Raw genomic sequence first — 18,634 nt, forward strand, 5'->3', positions numbered from 1 at the left:
CAGATTTGCAAACAGTAATTTAATAAGTTTCAAATTTACCATTTTCAAATGTACAGTACATAAAATGGGCATGAAGAAAACATGTTTAAAACAAGTAAATTCGACATTTATTTGGTCATAAAAGTCCGGCAGTTAAAACTATGTACAAGTAAACACATGCAAACGGTGGGGAAACCGCACAAACATTTAAAACTATCTAAAACACAGTATGCACAATGCAAAGAGCAGCAAAAATAAAGGAGCTGATAAAAAGAGCAATAAGAGTAGTGTGATTTTCTTAACTCGAAACATAGTCATGTTTGTATTTCGGATGGGTATCATATCCAACTTTCACTCCATGGATGAGACTCTGAATGACCCACTCAGCAGAAACTACCGGCAGGTCCAGAGCTTGGGCACACGTTAGGATGGATTCTGGACATGAGCGATCTGCAACTACTACATCAATAACACCCAAAGCAACATCTGAAAGAGAGAGAGTAGGTGAAATTCACAACAAAATGGATGTATTTATTACACCACACTGATGCTGTATCACAGAAAAGTGGTTTTAATTATTTTCTTTTAATATTAAAGCAGAAATTCCTATTAGATTTAAAGAGGATCCATCAAAAGGAAGCATTTCAATTAAGCTTAGACCTCACAGGAATCTTTGTAAATGAGACGAAAGTAAATAGCTAAAAAAAATTGCAATACCAATAAGAAAAAAAGTCATGGAATTATGAAAATCAGTGCATCCATAGACCTATAGATATGCAAATACAATTATCAAAACCTCTTAATTTATTCAGTATTGACTATGAGCGCCGCAGAAATACACACACTTACAAGCAATAGCATTCTATCACTGATGTTATGATTGGCTGTCTGACGAACGTTCAGCCACACGGAATGGATTGGGCACACAAATCATCAAGATCCGCTGCTGGCAGCTCTCTCTGCAGTTGCCAACCAAAGATATTCCAGATATGCTCGACAAGTCTGGAGATGCTGAAGGTCATGGTAGAACGGTTAGAGCACAAAGGCTGCTCACAATAGCACGAGCAACATGCGGCCTGGTGTTGTCGTACTCAAAAACAGCTCCTGGGATATTAATGTAATCAATTTCCCTCCTGGGAAATCAATGTAACGCTGTCAGATTAACAGCGGCATTTAACATGTTAACAGCTGCGGGTGGATTGCGATTCCACCTGCAGCTGTTAGGGGCACATGACAGGTGATCAGATTAGCTGTCATGTTCCCAGAAAGGTGCGGGCTCATTGCAGGAGCCCACACAAAAGGGAGAGACCCGACATGTGCCGTACATGTACAGCACATGTCAGAAAGGGATTAATCTGTTGATTATCATCTTTTTGGGTAGCACCAGACATGGTTAAAAGAGATAAATGAAGGTTTTCCTTCACCGAAAATTAAGAAAAGCCCACAAGTTCTTAATAGGATTTAGGTCAAGTGCGGAAGGGGGTCATGTCATTATTCTTTCATCTTTAAAGGGAATCTATCATAAGGTTTTTGCTATTTAATCTGAGAGCAGCATGATATAGGGCAAGTGAGTTCAAAGGATGTGTCACTTAGAATGCATGATATAGGGCAAGTGAGACCGATTCAAAGGATGTGTCACTTAGAATGCTATGTATTTTAGTTGCAATACAATGTGTCTTATCAGCAGGAAATTAGAGGACCAGATAATCTGTGTTACCCAGCCCCCACCACATTTTCAGCTTGCTCACAATGCAGTGTACACAGAAAGCTGCCGACCAGTAGTGTGGGCGGGGCTATACGCCGACCAGTAGTGTGGGCGGGGCTATACGCCGACCAGTAGTGTGGGCGGGGCTATACGCCGACCAGTAGTGTGGGCGGGGCTATACGCCGACCAGTAGTGTGGGCGGGGCTATACGCCGACCAGTAGTGTGGGCGGGGCTATACGCCGACCAGTAGTGTGGGCGGGGCTATACGCCGACCAGTAGTGTGAGCGGGGCTATACGCCTATTAGTAGTGTGGGCGGGGCTATACGCCTACCAGTAGTGTGGGCGGGGCTATACACCTACCAGTAGTGTGGGCGGGGCTATACACCTACCAGTAGTGTGGGCGGGGCTATACACCTACCAGTAGTGTGGGCGGGGCTATACACCTACCAGTAGTGTGGGCGGGGCTATACACCTACCAGTAGTGTGGGCGGGGCTATACACCTACCAGTAGTGTGGGCGGGGCTATACACCTACCAGTAGTGTGGGCGGGGCTATACACCTACCAGTAGTGTGGGCGGGGCTATACACCTACCAGTAGTGTGGGCGGGGCTATGCGCCAAACCGTAGTGTGGGCGGGGCTATGCGCCGATCAGTTTTCTGAACACTGCTACATCCAACAGATAAAATAAGGATTATAGCACAACTATGCCAAACAGTTTAGTAACTGATAAATCACTGGAATCAGGGTCTTCATCCCTACATTATGCTGCTCTCATATTTCATGGCAAAAATGTGCTGACAGATTGCTTCAAAGACCTTTACTGGCAGCCAAGCAGTGGAAACTTAGATTCCTGCAATGGAGCATTGTCCTGCATAAAAACCATGGTTTTCATGGAAGATGCAGACTTTTTCCTGTACCACTGCTTAAAGAAAGTAAGTGTCTTCTAAAAACTGGCAGTAGGTTTGGGAATTGAATTTGAGTTCACTTTAAACCCAAAGAGGTTCAACTTGCTCATCTTTAATATTTCCACATAGCAATACTCCACCTCCACATCTGAGTCGACAACATGGATGTATGTGCCCGTTATTGATCCAGCCACGGGCCAATCCATCTGGACCATCGAGAGTCACTTTCACCTCATTTCAACGGTGCATAAAACCTGTCTTCAAATATTTCTTGGCCCGGTCTTGAGGCCGCTACGTATGTGTCTTGTTTAGTGGTGGTCGGGCGTCGCTTTACGTTTGATTCTTCTCAAATCTTTGGCTGTTGATGTGCGCTTTTTTTTTTTTTTTTTTCAACACATTTTGCAACCCTGTTGACTATATGCAGCTAAACGTTTGATGGTTCTGTGATTACGCCCCAATATCTTAGCAATTTCAAGACTGATGCATCCTTCCATAAGACTTGTAACAATTTGTGACTTTTCATATAGTCAGATAAATCTCTTTTTTGGCCCATTTGCCTGAGGAAAACAAGTTGCCTAATAATTCTGCACACCTTAATAAAAGGGTGTTGTATCTTTAGGCCTCACCCTCCTTCATTATACAAATGCACATCGCCTGATATGCTTCATCTAATAAGCATTCGGGTTGATACAGCTGGAGATAGAAAATCTGCATAAAGATGATATTATGGTCAAAATATTCACTTGCCTAATAATTCTGCACACAGTGTATTCTTGAAAAGGGACAGGATTTTTAATGGGAGTTAAAAAAAAACAAAGTTGCTAGCTTTTACAAGCACTTCGCAATTTCAACCATTTAAGAACTTGAGACAACCCCTATTACGCCGATCCTGTGTAAATTCATGGTGCCTGGTAGATATATCAAAAGACATTAAGCTTAGCTCAGAAAGGAGTCTAAGCCTATCAAGTATAAATACGCCTATTACATACTTTTAATGCATACAGTATGTTTTTTTTCCCTGGATGGCTGTGACGGATGTGATCAGTAAACTATCCATAAGCAATGTTAAAGGGAACTTGTCAGTTGATTGAAGCTAACCAAACAGTGAGCAGCAAGAATTAGAGCCTGGCTGCACAACTGCACCATGGTAGATTTTTTTCAGAAACGCTTTGGCATTTTGGAGAAAATACAGTTAGACTAGGGATGTCAAACTCAAACACAAAGAGGGCCAAAATGAAAAACTTGGACAAAGTCGCAGGCCAACCAGTATACAGTATAATGTGCCCGACATATTCCTCCATACAGAATAATGGGCCCCACATAGTCCTCCATACAGAATGATGGGCCCCAGGGGTGGCGGTTCTGGTGTCAAGGGTCAAATATAAATCTAAATCACCCTGCAGGCCAGATTTGGCCCACGGGCCAGAGTTTGCTATGTATGAGTTAGACGATCTGACTGGGGACCATAGCCGGAGACCTGACCATTTGTGATCCACTCTGCACTTGCACTGACTTTTGCTCTGCACTGTCTTGCTTCCTGCTTTCTACTCTAAAGCTGCACAATCCAGGGGTGATACTGTCTTCTCTGCTTTTAGGCCCCAAATTACAATCTCCTCTATGCTTTGTCTCTTTGCTTTTAACCTGCAGGTTTCACACTTTCTGCACTTGCTCCTGGCTCTTCTGCTGCCTGATTCAGAGCTGATGCGGTCCTCTCTGCTCTGTGTAGACTGACTATCTCCCTTTACACCATTTTTCTCACTTTCAGTTGCCAGCTACTTTTGAAACCATCTTGTCTCTACACTGCAGGATCTCAGGAAGTCAATCTTCTTTGTGTCTTCACCTCGCTGACTGGAGCTGTCTTCTTGCAAATACCACCCTAATGTTTGGTACCCCCCCCCCTTCCAATTGTGCTCACTGCATCCAGGGCTCATGCTCCACCTGGCCTCCCTCTTCCCAACACTACCCTGACCAAGAAGGTCTTCACGAGGGAATGCGCACATTACAGACTTACCATTAGGCCACGGCTAGAAGAACAGTGTGCGATTACCCTCTCCTATATCGTCATCTACATTATTAATGTGTGACAGAAGCCGTCTAATTATAATCAGTAATTATAATAGGAGTTTGGCTCCAGGTGGTACAGTCCATGTATTTTTGTAGCATGGACAGGATGCCCTGCTACATCTGACCTCAATGCTAACCAATAGAGAAGCCCTGTCCACCAAGTCCTCCACAGACTATCATTAGGGATTTGACAGCAGATAGAAGGTTTATGTTAAATGCCTTTCTTCAGTTCTGCTATCTGGGAACAGGTGAAACACACAGTCAAGCAGGGCAGTTTAGAGACTATCAAGTGAGATGTATGGGACAATTATGCAGACTAGCAATTGTACTCTTTATTGAGAAGTTAAATCACAGTAGGGAAGCTGATTGGGGAAGCTCTGGTGACCTAACGTTCCATGTATGGCTGTGAATTCTGATTGTGACAAGAGTGCCAACATAAGCGATTATAATTTTGACCCTCCTTCCAGTAAAGCAAGAAGGCTGCAGGATAATGATAGTTTAGCAGGCAGTGCATCTGAGCAACATATCTTACTGTATACCAAACAATGTATATGTTGTAGTCTTCAGTCTGAGGTGTACCTCAAGAGCCCTCCTAAAGTTTACCTCCAAAGGGCGTAGCTGTAGCAGTACTTACTGCAGATGCACATAATCTTGCCAGAGTATCTGAATGCTGAAGAAGAGCATACCTTTGTTGAGATCTGTAGAGTTATGCTGTTTTGCAGATGTTGCCCCTCCAGTCATTACAATTTCTGTCCACATTTCCAAAAAGTTTTCTTGCTGGTCTGACACCACAAGAAAGCGCAAACCATGAAAAGGATTCCTGGAGTCATGCCTGCAAAATCCCAATGTAATCAATCAGAGAAGCAATGGCCTTAGAAATTAAGCCAGGAATCCACATGAAAACACACAAAAATAATGTTTTACCACTCCAACATCCTGTCCTCTTGAAGACTGTATCCAGACGGGAGAAGATAATTGTGGAAATTCTGCAACTCATTAGAATGACAGCTGTCCTGCACCCAGATGTGAGACACGCAGGGGATCCCACTGGCAAGGCACAGGAAATACTTCTGGGTCCGGCAGTGCTGGTTCGCAATCAGCAAACATTTTGTCCCCGTTTTACTCTGTAGGGAAGATGAATACAATGATGCATTATTTTACCTTTAGGCTTTTTTCAAATTAGTAAAATAAAATGGTGATGGCTGACCTCAATTGGAGCCAATGTAAAAAGTGGTCTATAAACACTAGAATAATATAATATATAGCTACAGCTGCCAGTGATCAGACTTGCCTACTTCACAGAACAGTAGTTGGCAGTTTCAGCTCTTCCACACATGTTCGTAGTAAGAGGACTGGGGGCCCTTGTTCGAGTGTTCAGTGAGGGCCCCAGTGCTCAGACAGGTCTCTTGTAATTTGATAAAGGGCGAGTTATCCCTCCAAAAATACCAGTTATTAATGGGAGAACTCTCCTACACCTCTAATGAGGTCAAATAATAATTATTACCATGAAACTTGACTATTAATATCCACTAAGTTATGCCTTATACTATATACTGATACAAAACAGTGTACTAATAAAAGGTATTTATTACACACAAGTCGACAGTTAATATACTACTATGATCACACTAACACAGTACACAATAATAACAATATACAATTCCCAATTACCCAATATATTTTCCACTCACGTTACAGCCAATAAGCAGCCCTCCCATCTAACATTAACTAACTATCCCTATGTATGCAGGGCCTAGTAAGTACGGGAGTTTCAGGGGAAGAGAGATACTCAGCCATGTGCTTGTCCTGTTTCCATCCAGTCAAAGAGAGCGAGACCATGTGCTCATGGTGGTCCAGTATCAGAGAGCAAGCAATGTGGCAGTCTCTGGAGCTTTTAAGCCCTCCACACAAGAGAAAGGGTCCAGCTTCATGTGACCGGAAATTATGTATTATTCCCCGCCCACTGGCTAAGGTCTTTGTTCATTTGTTCATGTCCAACCATACTAGCAAAACCTGTTTTAGCACATGGCTGGACATTCTATTGAATCCTTCTTCCCCCTTCAGTAACCACACTGTGAGCAGAAGTAGATCAGCGGGATAATAATAATAATAATAATAATAATAATAATAATATATATATATATATATATTATACACACACACACACACACACACATACATACATAAACACATTTGCATGCACGAGCCAACATGCAATATATAAGGGCCATGTGCTGTGCAGTTACTCTGGTCATGGTAGCACAACACAGATCTACACAAAGTAACAAATTCATCACTGCAAGAAAGAAAACACTAAGCACATTGCACTTACCAGTGCTTCACTGAAACTAGCCAAGATTTCTCCACCCCCAGCCCGGATCTGTGCCTCTGTGTACAGTCTGTTATAAGGGCTGCTCTCCACATATTCTGCAATAAGAAGACATGTAAATCACCTGCCGGGTTGCTGAAAATTAGGAAGTAACAGATTGTCCTCTCATTGAGACGAGTGGAAAGGTACACGGTGAAGTCTACCACCATAGTGCTTACCATCTTCCTCCTCGCTGCTGATGGAGGGGATTTCCGTTGATATCAGGCGATTACTGAGCTTATCACTGGATGTGGCATTTGTCAGTAGGACTGCATAGCCCATGAATAGCAACTTGTTCTGGGGTAGTGGTCCATGCGACTCCTCAATGGTTGTCTGGTCACTGGTATCGGCACTTTCATTGGGGCTCATAAATTCTCCTTTTACACCACCTTTTAAAGCACAAATACAGTCAGTATGAAGACTGAGTCCTATACCAACTGTAAATGATTACATACCTGCAGTACAATGCACCGCATACATCATCAGCACCAGCATATAAGGAGTTACACAACTTTTTACATAGTTTATAAAAACCAAAACACACAACAGCTGCAAATGTAAAATTAAGGAAAAAAATGTTGCTTTTTCTCCCCCTCAAAAAAAAAAAAATCTGTCACTGACACTTCAGGGGTTCTCACGGCCTTTATTTACAAGTGCCTAGCATGTGACATGCTGCAGTCAATCACTGGCCACAGCGATAGGAACTATGATGCCGGAAGTAGGGCACAGGCCTGCTGACGGCACATTGTATGCAGCGGTCACATGCTAAACACTTGCAATCAAAGTTCTAGAGGACCGAAAGCTTGTCGGTACCAGATCTAGGAAGGAGAGAAGAGTTGAGTAGTGTTACAGTGCCTACAAGTAGTATTCAACCCCCTGCAGATTTAGCTGGTTGACACATGCGGAATTAACTTGGCATTGTGACATTTGTACTGTAGATCAGCCTGGAAGTGGGAAATGCACTGCAGCAATTTTTTTTTTTTTTTTTTTTTTTTAACGTAAAAAGTTAATTCAGAGTGTCATTTATTATTCAACCCCTCAAACCACAAGAATTCTGTTTGGTCCCCCAAAAGTATTAAGAAGTAGTTCAGGCACCAAGAATAATGAGCTTCACATGTGTGGATTAAAGATCTCTTTTGCCAGCCTTTTCTGACTATTTAAGACCCTCCCCAAACTTGTGAACAGCACTCAGACATGGTCAACATGGGAAAGACAAAGGAGCATTCCAAGGCCATCAGAGACAAGATCGTGGAGGGTCACAAGGCTGGCAAGGGGTACAAAACCCTTTCCAAGGAGTTGGGCCTACCTGTCTCCACTGTTGGGAGCATCATCCGTAAGTGGAAGGCTTATGGAACTACTGTTAGCCTTCCACGGCTAGGACAGCCTTTGAAAGTGTCCTCCCGTGCCGAGGCCAGGCTTGTCCGAAGAGTCAAGGCTAACCCAAGGACAACAAGGAAGGAGCTCCGGGAAGATCTCATGGCAGTGGGGACATTGGTTTCAGTCAATACCATAAGTAACGTACTCCACCGCAATGGTCTCCGTTCCATACGAGCCCGTAAGGTACCTTTACTTTCAAAGTGTCATGTCAAGGCTCGTCTACAGTTTGCTCATGATCACTTGGAGGACTCAGACAGACTGGTTCAAGGTTCTATGGTCTGATGAGACCAAGATCGTGATCTTTGGTGCCAACCACACACGTGACGTTTGGAGACTGGATGGCACTGCATACGACCCCAAGAATACCATCCTTACAGTCAAGTATGGTGGTGGCAGCATCATGCTGTGGGGCTGTTTCACTGCCAAGGGGCCTGGCCATCTGGTCCGCATCCATGGGAAGATGGATAGCACGGCCTACCTGGAGATTTTGGCCAAGAACCTCCGCTCCTCCATCAAGGATCTTAAGATGGGTCGTAATTTCATCTTCCAACAAGACAACGACCCAAAGCACACAGCCAAGAAAACCAAGGCCTGGTTCAATAGGGAAAAAGTCAAGGTGTTGGAGTGGCCTAGTCAGTCTCCTGACCTTAACCCAATTGAAAACTTGTGGAAGGAGCTCAAGAATAAAGTCCACATGAGACACCCAAAGAACCTAGATAACTTGGAGAAGATCTGCATGGAGGAGTGGGCCAAGATAACTCCACAGACCTGTGCCGGCCTGATCAGGTCTTATAAAAGACGATTATTAGCTGTAATTGCAAACAAGGGTTATTCCACAAAATATTAAACATAGGGGTTGTATAATAATTGACCCACACTTTTATGTTTAAAATTTAATAAAAATCAACTGAGCAACATAACTTTTTGGTTTGTAAGATTTATGCTTCTGTTCATAAAACCTACTCTCGTTTGCAGTTTGAAGGCTCTAACTTATTTCCATCTTATCAAACCAGCTAAATCTGCAGGGGGTTGAATACTACTTGTAGGCACTGTATATTTCACTACCTTTGCAGTGTTGTTTTTTTTTAAGTTACAAAGTTGAAGAGCTCCTTTAAATATTCTATCAGAGCAATCTTAAACTGTCAATGCTGATAAAGAACATTATATAGTTGTACTTTCCATCTAGATGCCATGTGTCTGTACCATGCGACTAGGATTCTAAAACCAATGCAATGTCATAGAAAGCAACATTGAGGAAATGCGGTTTGTGCAATCACCTTAAAACCGAACTGTAGAATTAGGCCACGTTCACACGTTCTGAATTTTGCCTCAGTATTTGTAAGCCAAAACCAGGAGTGGGTGATAAATACAGAAGAGGTGACGAGTTTCTATTATATTTTTCCTCTGATTGTTCCACTCCTGTTTTTGGCTTATAAATACTGATGTAAAATACTGACCAAATACTGAGCGTGTGAACGTGGCCTTAGGAGTAGAAAAGATCCACATAGATGGTAACTGGCAAACAGGGCAGTGCGAGACAAGGGGCAAGGTATATAATTAAGCATAGAAGGGCAATGTACCCTAATATCCCACCATTCAAATAAAAGGACAACCATGTAACATATAGGCCAGGTCTAGTAGAGCAATAGCTGCTCTTACAAAGAAACCCCAAAGCCTAGGTACCTCTTCTATAACGCCCATATGTCCATAAGAAAACAACTCTGTTAAACTGAATGTATGTCATTTTCAAACAAATCCTTCAGAACAAACTAAGGAATTCTTACCAGACTTCACTACAACTGATTTGCGGCCTCGTTTAGCTGGAGATTTCTCATCATCTGCACTGATCAATTTCCGTTTACCAGAGAGTGGACCCAGGGAGCTGCGAGGGGACTCCAATCCTTTCCGAGTTGGGGTACTTGTGCTGGACGAAATTGAGGTGGTGGTAGTACTCGACACACTTAAATTACTTCTCCGTTTCCGCTTCCCTTCCACAAGATTATCTGAAATAGACGGCAAACTATCACACAAATTGTATTTAATGGCAACCTACTTTAAAAATCTGTATAAAATTAAGGCAGATGTAATCTGCAAATAAACATTTATATTCACATCAAAAATGTACAGAAGTAAAGTACAAGTGCACCACTGACCATTATTTCTCATTTTTGGATCTGTTAAAATCTGTCATCTTAGAAGGGGACCAAGTCTGGACAATGCCAATGAACTTTAATAATCGTTTGGGGTCTTTGTGGCAAGACTACAGCCAAGCTCTTTTTGTACAATATATATCCTCTATTTTTATATTGATCATTAGGTGGCCAGATGTAAGTGGTGTACAGAGAGGACAGCACAGCTCCGTACATTAATTGCCACTGCCGAGAACTGCAGCTCAGCTCCTCTTCAAAACGTCAGGTTGCCATCAAGATGAATTCACACAACAGATATCCTGCAACAATTTATGTGAATGAACATCAGGTACACTCATTTGAATTGTTTTTTTTCTGCATCAATCGCACGGGATCTGTGTAAGCCCCTTTCATATAATTTAACCGTAGCAAACATTTCTCACCCAAAGACATTTGTGGAAGGATTGGTCACCAAACACCTGGGATTTTGCCGAGGTGCTTACTGCACATACAATAACCAGAAAAAGATATTTGCAGTTTTCAGATTTCTATATAAAATTTTAGAGCATTTAGAAGTCAACAGAAAATACATACCAAGACTTATGTCTGATCCCTTCGTTAATGGTGTTGAAGGTTCATAAGGACCGAGTCCAAACTGTTCTCGCAGCTTATTTCCTTGGTCTAGGGAAAGTATGACCGCCATCCTTTTGTACCATTTCCTCTGACCTTCCTTTTCAATACAGTAATACAGTTCTCCTGAGTCTCTCTTGTGCGCCTTTACCACTCCTGAAAAACAAGCACCAAATCAATTACATTAAGATCCACTTACATAGAGTGACCTTAAAAATGGTCCATAAATTCCTGTCCTTGTCGGTTTCTTCCCATTATAATAAAGGGGTTATCAGATACAGAAAAAAAAATTAAGGCACGAATACACTTCACATAAAAAAAAAACGTGGCATACATGCCTTGCATCGCCCCAGCACAGAACACTGTGAATGTCCGCACCGACTCTGGGAGCGATGCATGCTTCATTTGGAATTCAAAGCATTGCTATAGCCTTGGATTGTCTGCAGCGGTGTGGGGACTACAAGAGCACATCCTCAGATGTTTCTCAGATGACGTGCTCGTCTAGTCACCTGACCACGGCAGCCAATCACAGGCCGCAGAAGTTGTCTGACTTACAAGTAAGCAGGCATCGCTTCCAGAGCCAGTGCATCCCCATCTATTTTGGGTCTGAGGGGGCGTTGAAAGGGCATTATGCCACCCATTATTTTACTTGTATTCTTGCCTTAAAAAAATATTCTATTTTGGACATCCTATTTAAGCAAATTGGCCAATATGACATAAGCAAGAAGGAGTAGATGAGTATGTTATGAAGAATACTGCATTTCCATATGATGTATGCCACTGGATAGTGCCCATACACTCCCTGGTGCTTACGACAAAGCTACGGTGTGAATTCAGGCATCCAGCAAGTAAAGACATGGTAAACCCTCCCCACCAGACTTAGCCAAATGACAATAAGAGGCCTCCTACTTTCTTCCTATACAAAAACCCAATCTGTATAACATTAATACTGGAATACATACCTGCACTAAAATATTCATCCTCAGAGAGGGCTGTCACCTCTGTATCCAAAGGAATAGGGTCACACAGCAGAATGTCTTTTCCTAAAACATCACATTCATATCCATCATCAAACAGCAGCTTGTATTTCCCTCCTCCAACGTCTTGAGTAATTGTGCCTGAATAAAAATAGCCGTTGGAGGACCATTTGGCAACAACCCTAAGCCCCACAAAACTACTGCCAGTTGTAGAGTCCGAGCTTTCATTTCTTGATGGAGTTAGATACGGAATTTCCGGAGAATGACTGCGTTGCATTACGGGTGTCCCAGGGCTTGATTTGTCACGGGCTTCTGGATGACAGACATCTATGCGGGTAAATGGTTCTTCATCTGGAATCGCAGCAGCAGTGGAGTCTTCCCCATGTGTATTAGCCGCTGTACCAGTATCCCTGAAATCGAGAAAAAGAATGTACAACAATCCACAAACAGGAGTTTAGATTTTTTACATGGTGCTACTTGCGATACCGCACATGTTTCTGACAGCTTGGTCTACCTAGTCTATAAATTTTGACAATATAGAATGAAAAAATAATAAAGAAAGCAAGTCTGATCTGTAGGATGGTACATCTATATGTTACCATGATCAATAGTACTATTTTATCTAGTGTTTCCTAACTCCAGTCCTCAAGAGCCACCAACAGATCATGTTTTCAGGACTTCCCTAGTATTGCACAGACTATGAAATTCTTGCCTGTCAGGTGATGTAATTATCACCTGTGCAATAGGAAGGAAATCCGGAAAATATGACCTGTTGGTGGCTCTTGAGGCCCGGAGTTGGGGAACACTGATTAATCATTCCCATATTATTAGATCATTATTCAATCTGGACTACCCTTCTTAGATTTAGGAAGTATTTCATGTTTCCCATTTATAGGGGGCAGCAGCCGTGAAAACAGGTCCTGGCACCGGGGCAGCAGCAGCGAGAACAGGTCCGGCCACTGGGGCAGCAGCTGTTAGAACAGGTCAGCCAGCCTACCATTGTATTACTAATGCCTGGCTACCGACTTTCTCACAGCTGGAATAAATCACAGCCGCAGCCTTGATGCCCACTAGGGCTGCTGCAGTGACTTATTCAAGAGGTGAACACAGGTTGGCACTCTGGCATTAGTGGTACAATGGTAGACTGGCCAACCTGTTCTCACCGCCACTTACAGTCATTATAACTCAGCAGTCAAATCACAGTTACTCTGCTCTGAACACTAAATGAGCTCTGCTTTCTCAGTGTAACTGCTGGCTCTGGAAAGTGCAGCGGCAGAAAGGATCGTCACCGGCTACTGCGTTCTGCATGTTCAACTCGACTGTTCAGAAAGCAGTTGAGGCAGCGGTTACACCAACAAAGCAGTGCTCATTCAGTGTTCAGTGGGCAATTCGAATAGTCACTTCTTTTCCATCAACAATAAAGAAACTAAAAAAAAATAAACATAGTTGGTATCAATGCATCCGTAAAAGTCAGGTCAGTCGAAAAAAAAAAAATGAACCCCCTACAGTAGATGCCACAAACTGAAAATTATGTCATTTTGATTATTTTTCTGTGAGCCCCACCTGCCTACAAAAAAAAATGCAATAAGCATCATATGTAAGCAGTGTGATATAATTTTATAGGCACCGGGTAAGACATTCTGCTGCAAGCTCTAGAAGTTGGAACTACCTAGTGTTCTTGATATCAATATTGTGTTATGGTAAGAAACAATGGTACATAAAAATATTTTACTAGCAAAATAAGAGATGAGACTACCTTGAACCAGATACTCGAAAAGGAGGACGTCCCCTCCTTCCTTTTCCACGGGGTGTAAGTGGAGCTTTGGCCCCTGGTCTGTTTCCAAGTGGTGCATCCGCATCATCCTCACTCACTTGCATTCCCATTTGTCTACCTGGTCGTGGTGATGACCCTGGATGGTTGACCACTTTCCTAGGACTACAAAGAAGAAATGATGACCATTTATGCTATGGCTGTGTAATGAAGTTGGGACTCACAAACTTTAAAAAAAAAAAAAAAAAAAAATATGTCCCTGTTCCAGACAAGTACCTTAGTTTTCCAAAATTTCCTCGTCCACTTGGTATGGCGAAGTCCCCGGCATCCAGCTGGCCACTTTTTCCTTTGGCTGCAGCTGATCTTCCTCGGTCAGAACTACTACCACTAGTGCTCTGCCCAGCAGAAAGGCCACTGCTTGCTCCACTAGAGGTGCGCTGAAGACTTGAAGCTTTTGATGAGAAAGAACTAATATCTGCAAGATCTCCAGAAGTCAAAGAGGAGACAACTGTCCTGGAAGGCGACACTTCATTTTCGTATTCATGACATTCTATTACCGGCTCCTCAGCCTCCTAGAACAGGAAACAAAAAAATTGGAACAGGTCTTACTACTGGAACTTGAAAACTTACTGAGGAAGCATGTAGTCAAGTCAACCATAAGATTTAGAAATACACTGCGTTCCAGACTGGACCATTTATTCTTTCCTAACCTGACCCATTTTCAGGTTTCATCATACATGCGCTTTTAAATGTCTCCACAATTTTTTCTTGTTTGGATATTCAAATAATTTTTGCCTCTTATTTGAGATACATGGGGCTTAATTTTTATGTCATTTTATATTTTTTCTTTTTGACTGAAATCAAGAGAAAATTTAAATAAAAATAGGAAATTTCGATATTTCACGACCACAAAATACTGCTGAAAAAAAAACATTTTAAATTGAGTTCCCTTTTCTGTAGCAATATTTATATATTGGATTTTTTTTCTTTTTTCAACAGGGTCGTGACTCAAAATGGATTTGGACTGGCAGTATCTCTTTTTGTTGTTTTAAGTTAATTTTTTTCTTGCTTTATTTTTTCATTTATTTCACACACCGTGCCCTCCATGAGGTATTGAAAGACCTTTGGAGGCAACTAAACATATTAACGCATTATTTTTATTGCTGGTTTCGCATGTAACTAGGACTGGTAAATTAGCCTCAGTTATTGGAAAAATTCAGACTCCTGGCTGCAAAGGAAAGCTGACTATGGTCTGGAGGTGGAAGCACTGTGTTTCCTAATTTGTATACACAAGCGCTTGCTCAATGCTGTGTACAGAACAATCAAAATGGCAGACATGGAAATAAACCAGGTTTTCTTTCTATGTGGGGAACTGGCCATGTCTGATAGCTGGATCGCTGCCCTTGCAGCTGTACAACCTCTTGCAAGCTACTTACTTTGCACTGACATTTTAGAACATGAGTGCAGAGTAAAGTGCGGACCGCCCAGACGAATAAAGTCCATCGGCGGACTAGGACTGGTTAAACAAAACCTACAAAAGACAAAAATATATCTCATACCCTACCATCATTATATATAAATGTAAAGCAAAGTTGCATAATAAATATAGGGTACTTAGTGAACTATTTTTGATCAAAAAAAGTATACAAGCCGTCCCACCAGCGGCAAGGTGACCCTAAATTGGGACGGTACCTATACTGCCTATATTAAAAACCTTACTGTATATCAAAGTTGAAGTAATGCATATAAAAGGGTAGACAAATAGGACCGGGTCCCAACTCCAGACCACCCAGGCCCGTGGTAAGCTACATATATACCAGTCAGCTCAACAAAGGGGATGCCACACCCTTAAATTGCACAGAATGCAAACAAGACAAAAAACCAAGCAATGTGAACTGAGGTCTAAGATGGTAGACATGCAAGAAATAGGAGCATGTTCACACTAGCAAAAAGAAACAAAACCTACAAAAGACAAAAATATATCTCATACCCTACCATCATTATATATAAATGTAAAGCAAAGTTGCATAATAAATATAGGGTACTTAGTGAACTATTTTTGATCAAAAAAAGTATACAAGCCGTCCCACCAGCGGCAAGGTGACCCTAAATTGGGACGGTACCTATACTGCCTATATTAAAAACCTTACTGTATATCAAAGTTGAAGTAATGTATATAAAAGGGTAGACAAATAGGACCGGGTCCCAACTCCAGACCACCCAGGCCCGTGGTAAGCTACATATATACCAGTCAGCTCAACAAAGGGGATGCCACACCCTTAAATTGCACAGAATGCAAACAAGACAAAAAACCAAGCAATGTGAACTGAGGTCTAAGATGGTAGACATGCAAGAAATAGGAGCATGTTCACACTAGCAAAAAGAAACAAAACCTTCAAAAGACAAAAATATATCTCATACCCTACCATCATTATATATAAATGTAAAGCAAAGTTGCATAATAAATATAGGGTACTTAGTGAACTATTTTTGATCAAAAAAAGTATACAAGCCGTCCCACCAGCGGCAAGGTGACCCTAAATTGGGACGGTACCTATACTGCCTATATTAAAAACCTTACTGTATATCAAAGTTGAAGTAATGCATATAAAAGGGTAGACAAATAGGACCGGGTCCCAACTCCAGACCACCCAGGCCCGTGGTAAGCTACATATATACCAGTCAGCTCAACAAAGGGGATGCCACACCCTTAAATTGCACAGAATGCAAACAAGACAAAAAACCAAGCAATGTGAACTGAGGTCTAAGATGGTAGACATGCAAGAAATAGGAGCATGTTCACACTAGCAAAAAGAAACAAAACCTACAAAAGACAAAAATATATCTCATACCCTACCATCATTATATATAAATGTAAAGCAAAGTTGCATAATAAATATAGGGTACTTAGTGAACTATTTTTGATCAAAAAAAGTATACAAGCCGTCCCACCAGCGGCAAGGTGACCCTAAATTGGGACGGTACCTATACTGCCTATATTAAAAACCTTACTGTATATCAAAGTTGAAGTAATGCATATAAAAGGGTAGACAAATAGGACCGGGTCCCAACTCCAGACCACCCAGGCCCGTGGTAAGCTACATATATACCAGTCAGCTCAACAAAGGGGATGCCACACCCTTAAATTGCACAGAATGCAAACAAGACAAAAAACCAAGCAATGTGAACTGAGGTCTAAGATGGTAGACATGCAAGAAATAGGAGCATGTTCACACTAGCAAAAAGAAACAAAACCTACAAAAGACAAAAATATATCTCATACCCTACCATCATTATATATAAATGTAAAGCAAAGTTGCATAATAAATATAGGGTACTTAGTGAACTATTTTTGATCAAAAAAAGTATACAAGCCGTCCCACCAGCGGCAAGGTGACCCTAAATTGGGACGGTACCTATACTGCCTATATTAAAAACCTTACTGTATATCAAAGTTGAAGTAATGCATATAAAAGGGTAGACAAATAGGACCGGGTCCCAACTCCAGACCACCCAGGCCCGTGGTAAGCTACATATATACCAGTCAGCTCAACAAAGGGGATGCCACACCCTTAAATTGCACAGAATGCAAACAAGACAAAAAACCAAGCAATGTGAACTGAGGTCTAAGATGGTAGACATGCAAGAAATAGGAGCATGTTCACACTAGCAAAAAGAAACAAAACCTACAAAAGACAAAAATATATCTCATACCCTACCATCATTATATATAAATGTAAAGCAAAGTTGCATAATAAATATAGGGTACTTAGTGAACTATTTTTGATCAAAAAAAAGTATACAAGCCGTCCCACCAGCGGCAAGGTGACCCTAAATTGGGACGGTACCTATACTGCCCATATTAAAAACCTTACTGTATATCAAAGTTGAAGTAATGCATATAAAAGGGTAGACAAATAGGACCGGGTCCCAACTCCAGACCACCCAGGCCCGTGGTAAGCTACATATATACCAGTCAGCTCAACAAAGGGGATGCCACACCCTTAAATTGCACAGAATGCAAACAAGACAAAAAACCAAGCAATGTGAACTGAGGTCTAAGATGGTAGACATGCAAGAAATAGGAGCATGTTCACACTAGCAAAAAGAAACAAAACCTACAAAAGACAAAAATATATCTCATACCCTACCATCATTATATATAAATGTAAAGCAAAGTTGCATAATAAATATAGGGTACTTAGTTGGGACCCGGTCCTATTTGTCTACCCTTTTATATGCATTACTTCAACTTTGATATACAGTAAGGTTTTTAATATAGGCAGTATAGGTACCGTCCCAATTTAGGGTCACCTTGCCGCTGGTGGGACGGCTTGTATACTTTTTTTGATCAAAAATAGTTCACTAAGTACCCTATATTTATTATGCAACTTTGCTTTACATTTATATATAATGATGGTAGGGTATGAGATATATTTTTGTCTTTTGTAGGTTTTGTTTCTTTTTGCTAGTGTGAACATGCTCCTATTTCTTGCATGTCTACCATCTTAGACCTCAGTTCACATTGCTTGGTTTTTTGTCTTGTTTGCATTCTGTGCAATTTAAGGGTGTGGCATCCCCTTTGTTGAGCTGACTGGTATATATGTAGCTTACCACGGGCCTGGGTGGTCTGGAGTTGGGACCCGGTCCTATTTGTCTACCCTTTTATATGCATTACTTCAACTTTGATATACAGTAAGGTTTTTAATATAGGCAGTATAGGTACC

The 18,634-nt window shown here is 41.6% G+C and overlaps 1 protein-coding gene across 3 annotated transcripts in view; it reads right to left on the minus strand.

Moving 5' to 3' along the window:
• TP53BP1 (tumor protein p53 binding protein 1) overlaps positions 1 to 18,634 on the minus strand; it is a 155,875-nt gene continuing 137,241 nt past the window's right edge. For all 3 annotated transcript variants that reach the window (XM_073653151.1, XM_073653149.1, XM_073653148.1), the window contains exons 19-28: positions 14,184 to 14,479; positions 13,893 to 14,072; positions 12,122 to 12,546; positions 11,124 to 11,315; positions 10,185 to 10,403; positions 7,203 to 7,412; positions 6,988 to 7,082; positions 5,580 to 5,779; positions 5,342 to 5,487; positions 1 to 465 (exon numbers count right to left, since the gene is read on the minus strand). In XM_073653151.1, coding sequence (XP_073509252.1) covers positions 278 to 465; positions 5,342 to 5,487; positions 5,580 to 5,779; positions 6,988 to 7,082; positions 7,203 to 7,412; positions 10,185 to 10,403; positions 11,124 to 11,315; positions 12,122 to 12,546; positions 13,893 to 14,072; positions 14,184 to 14,479 — 2,151 coding nt within the window. In that variant the 3' untranslated portion in view covers positions 1 to 277. The remainder of the gene's footprint in view (positions 466 to 5,341; positions 5,488 to 5,579; positions 5,780 to 6,987; positions 7,083 to 7,202; positions 7,413 to 10,184; positions 10,404 to 11,123; positions 11,316 to 12,121; positions 12,547 to 13,892; positions 14,073 to 14,183; positions 14,480 to 18,634) is intronic.

This window comes from Phyllobates terribilis, unplaced genomic scaffold (assembly GCF_046119375.1).
Source record: "Phyllobates terribilis strain yellow unplaced genomic scaffold, ASM4611937v1 Scaffold_11__3_contigs__length_659146591, whole genome shotgun sequence".
Taxonomy (NCBI): Eukaryota; Metazoa; Chordata; class Amphibia; order Anura; family Dendrobatidae; genus Phyllobates; species Phyllobates terribilis.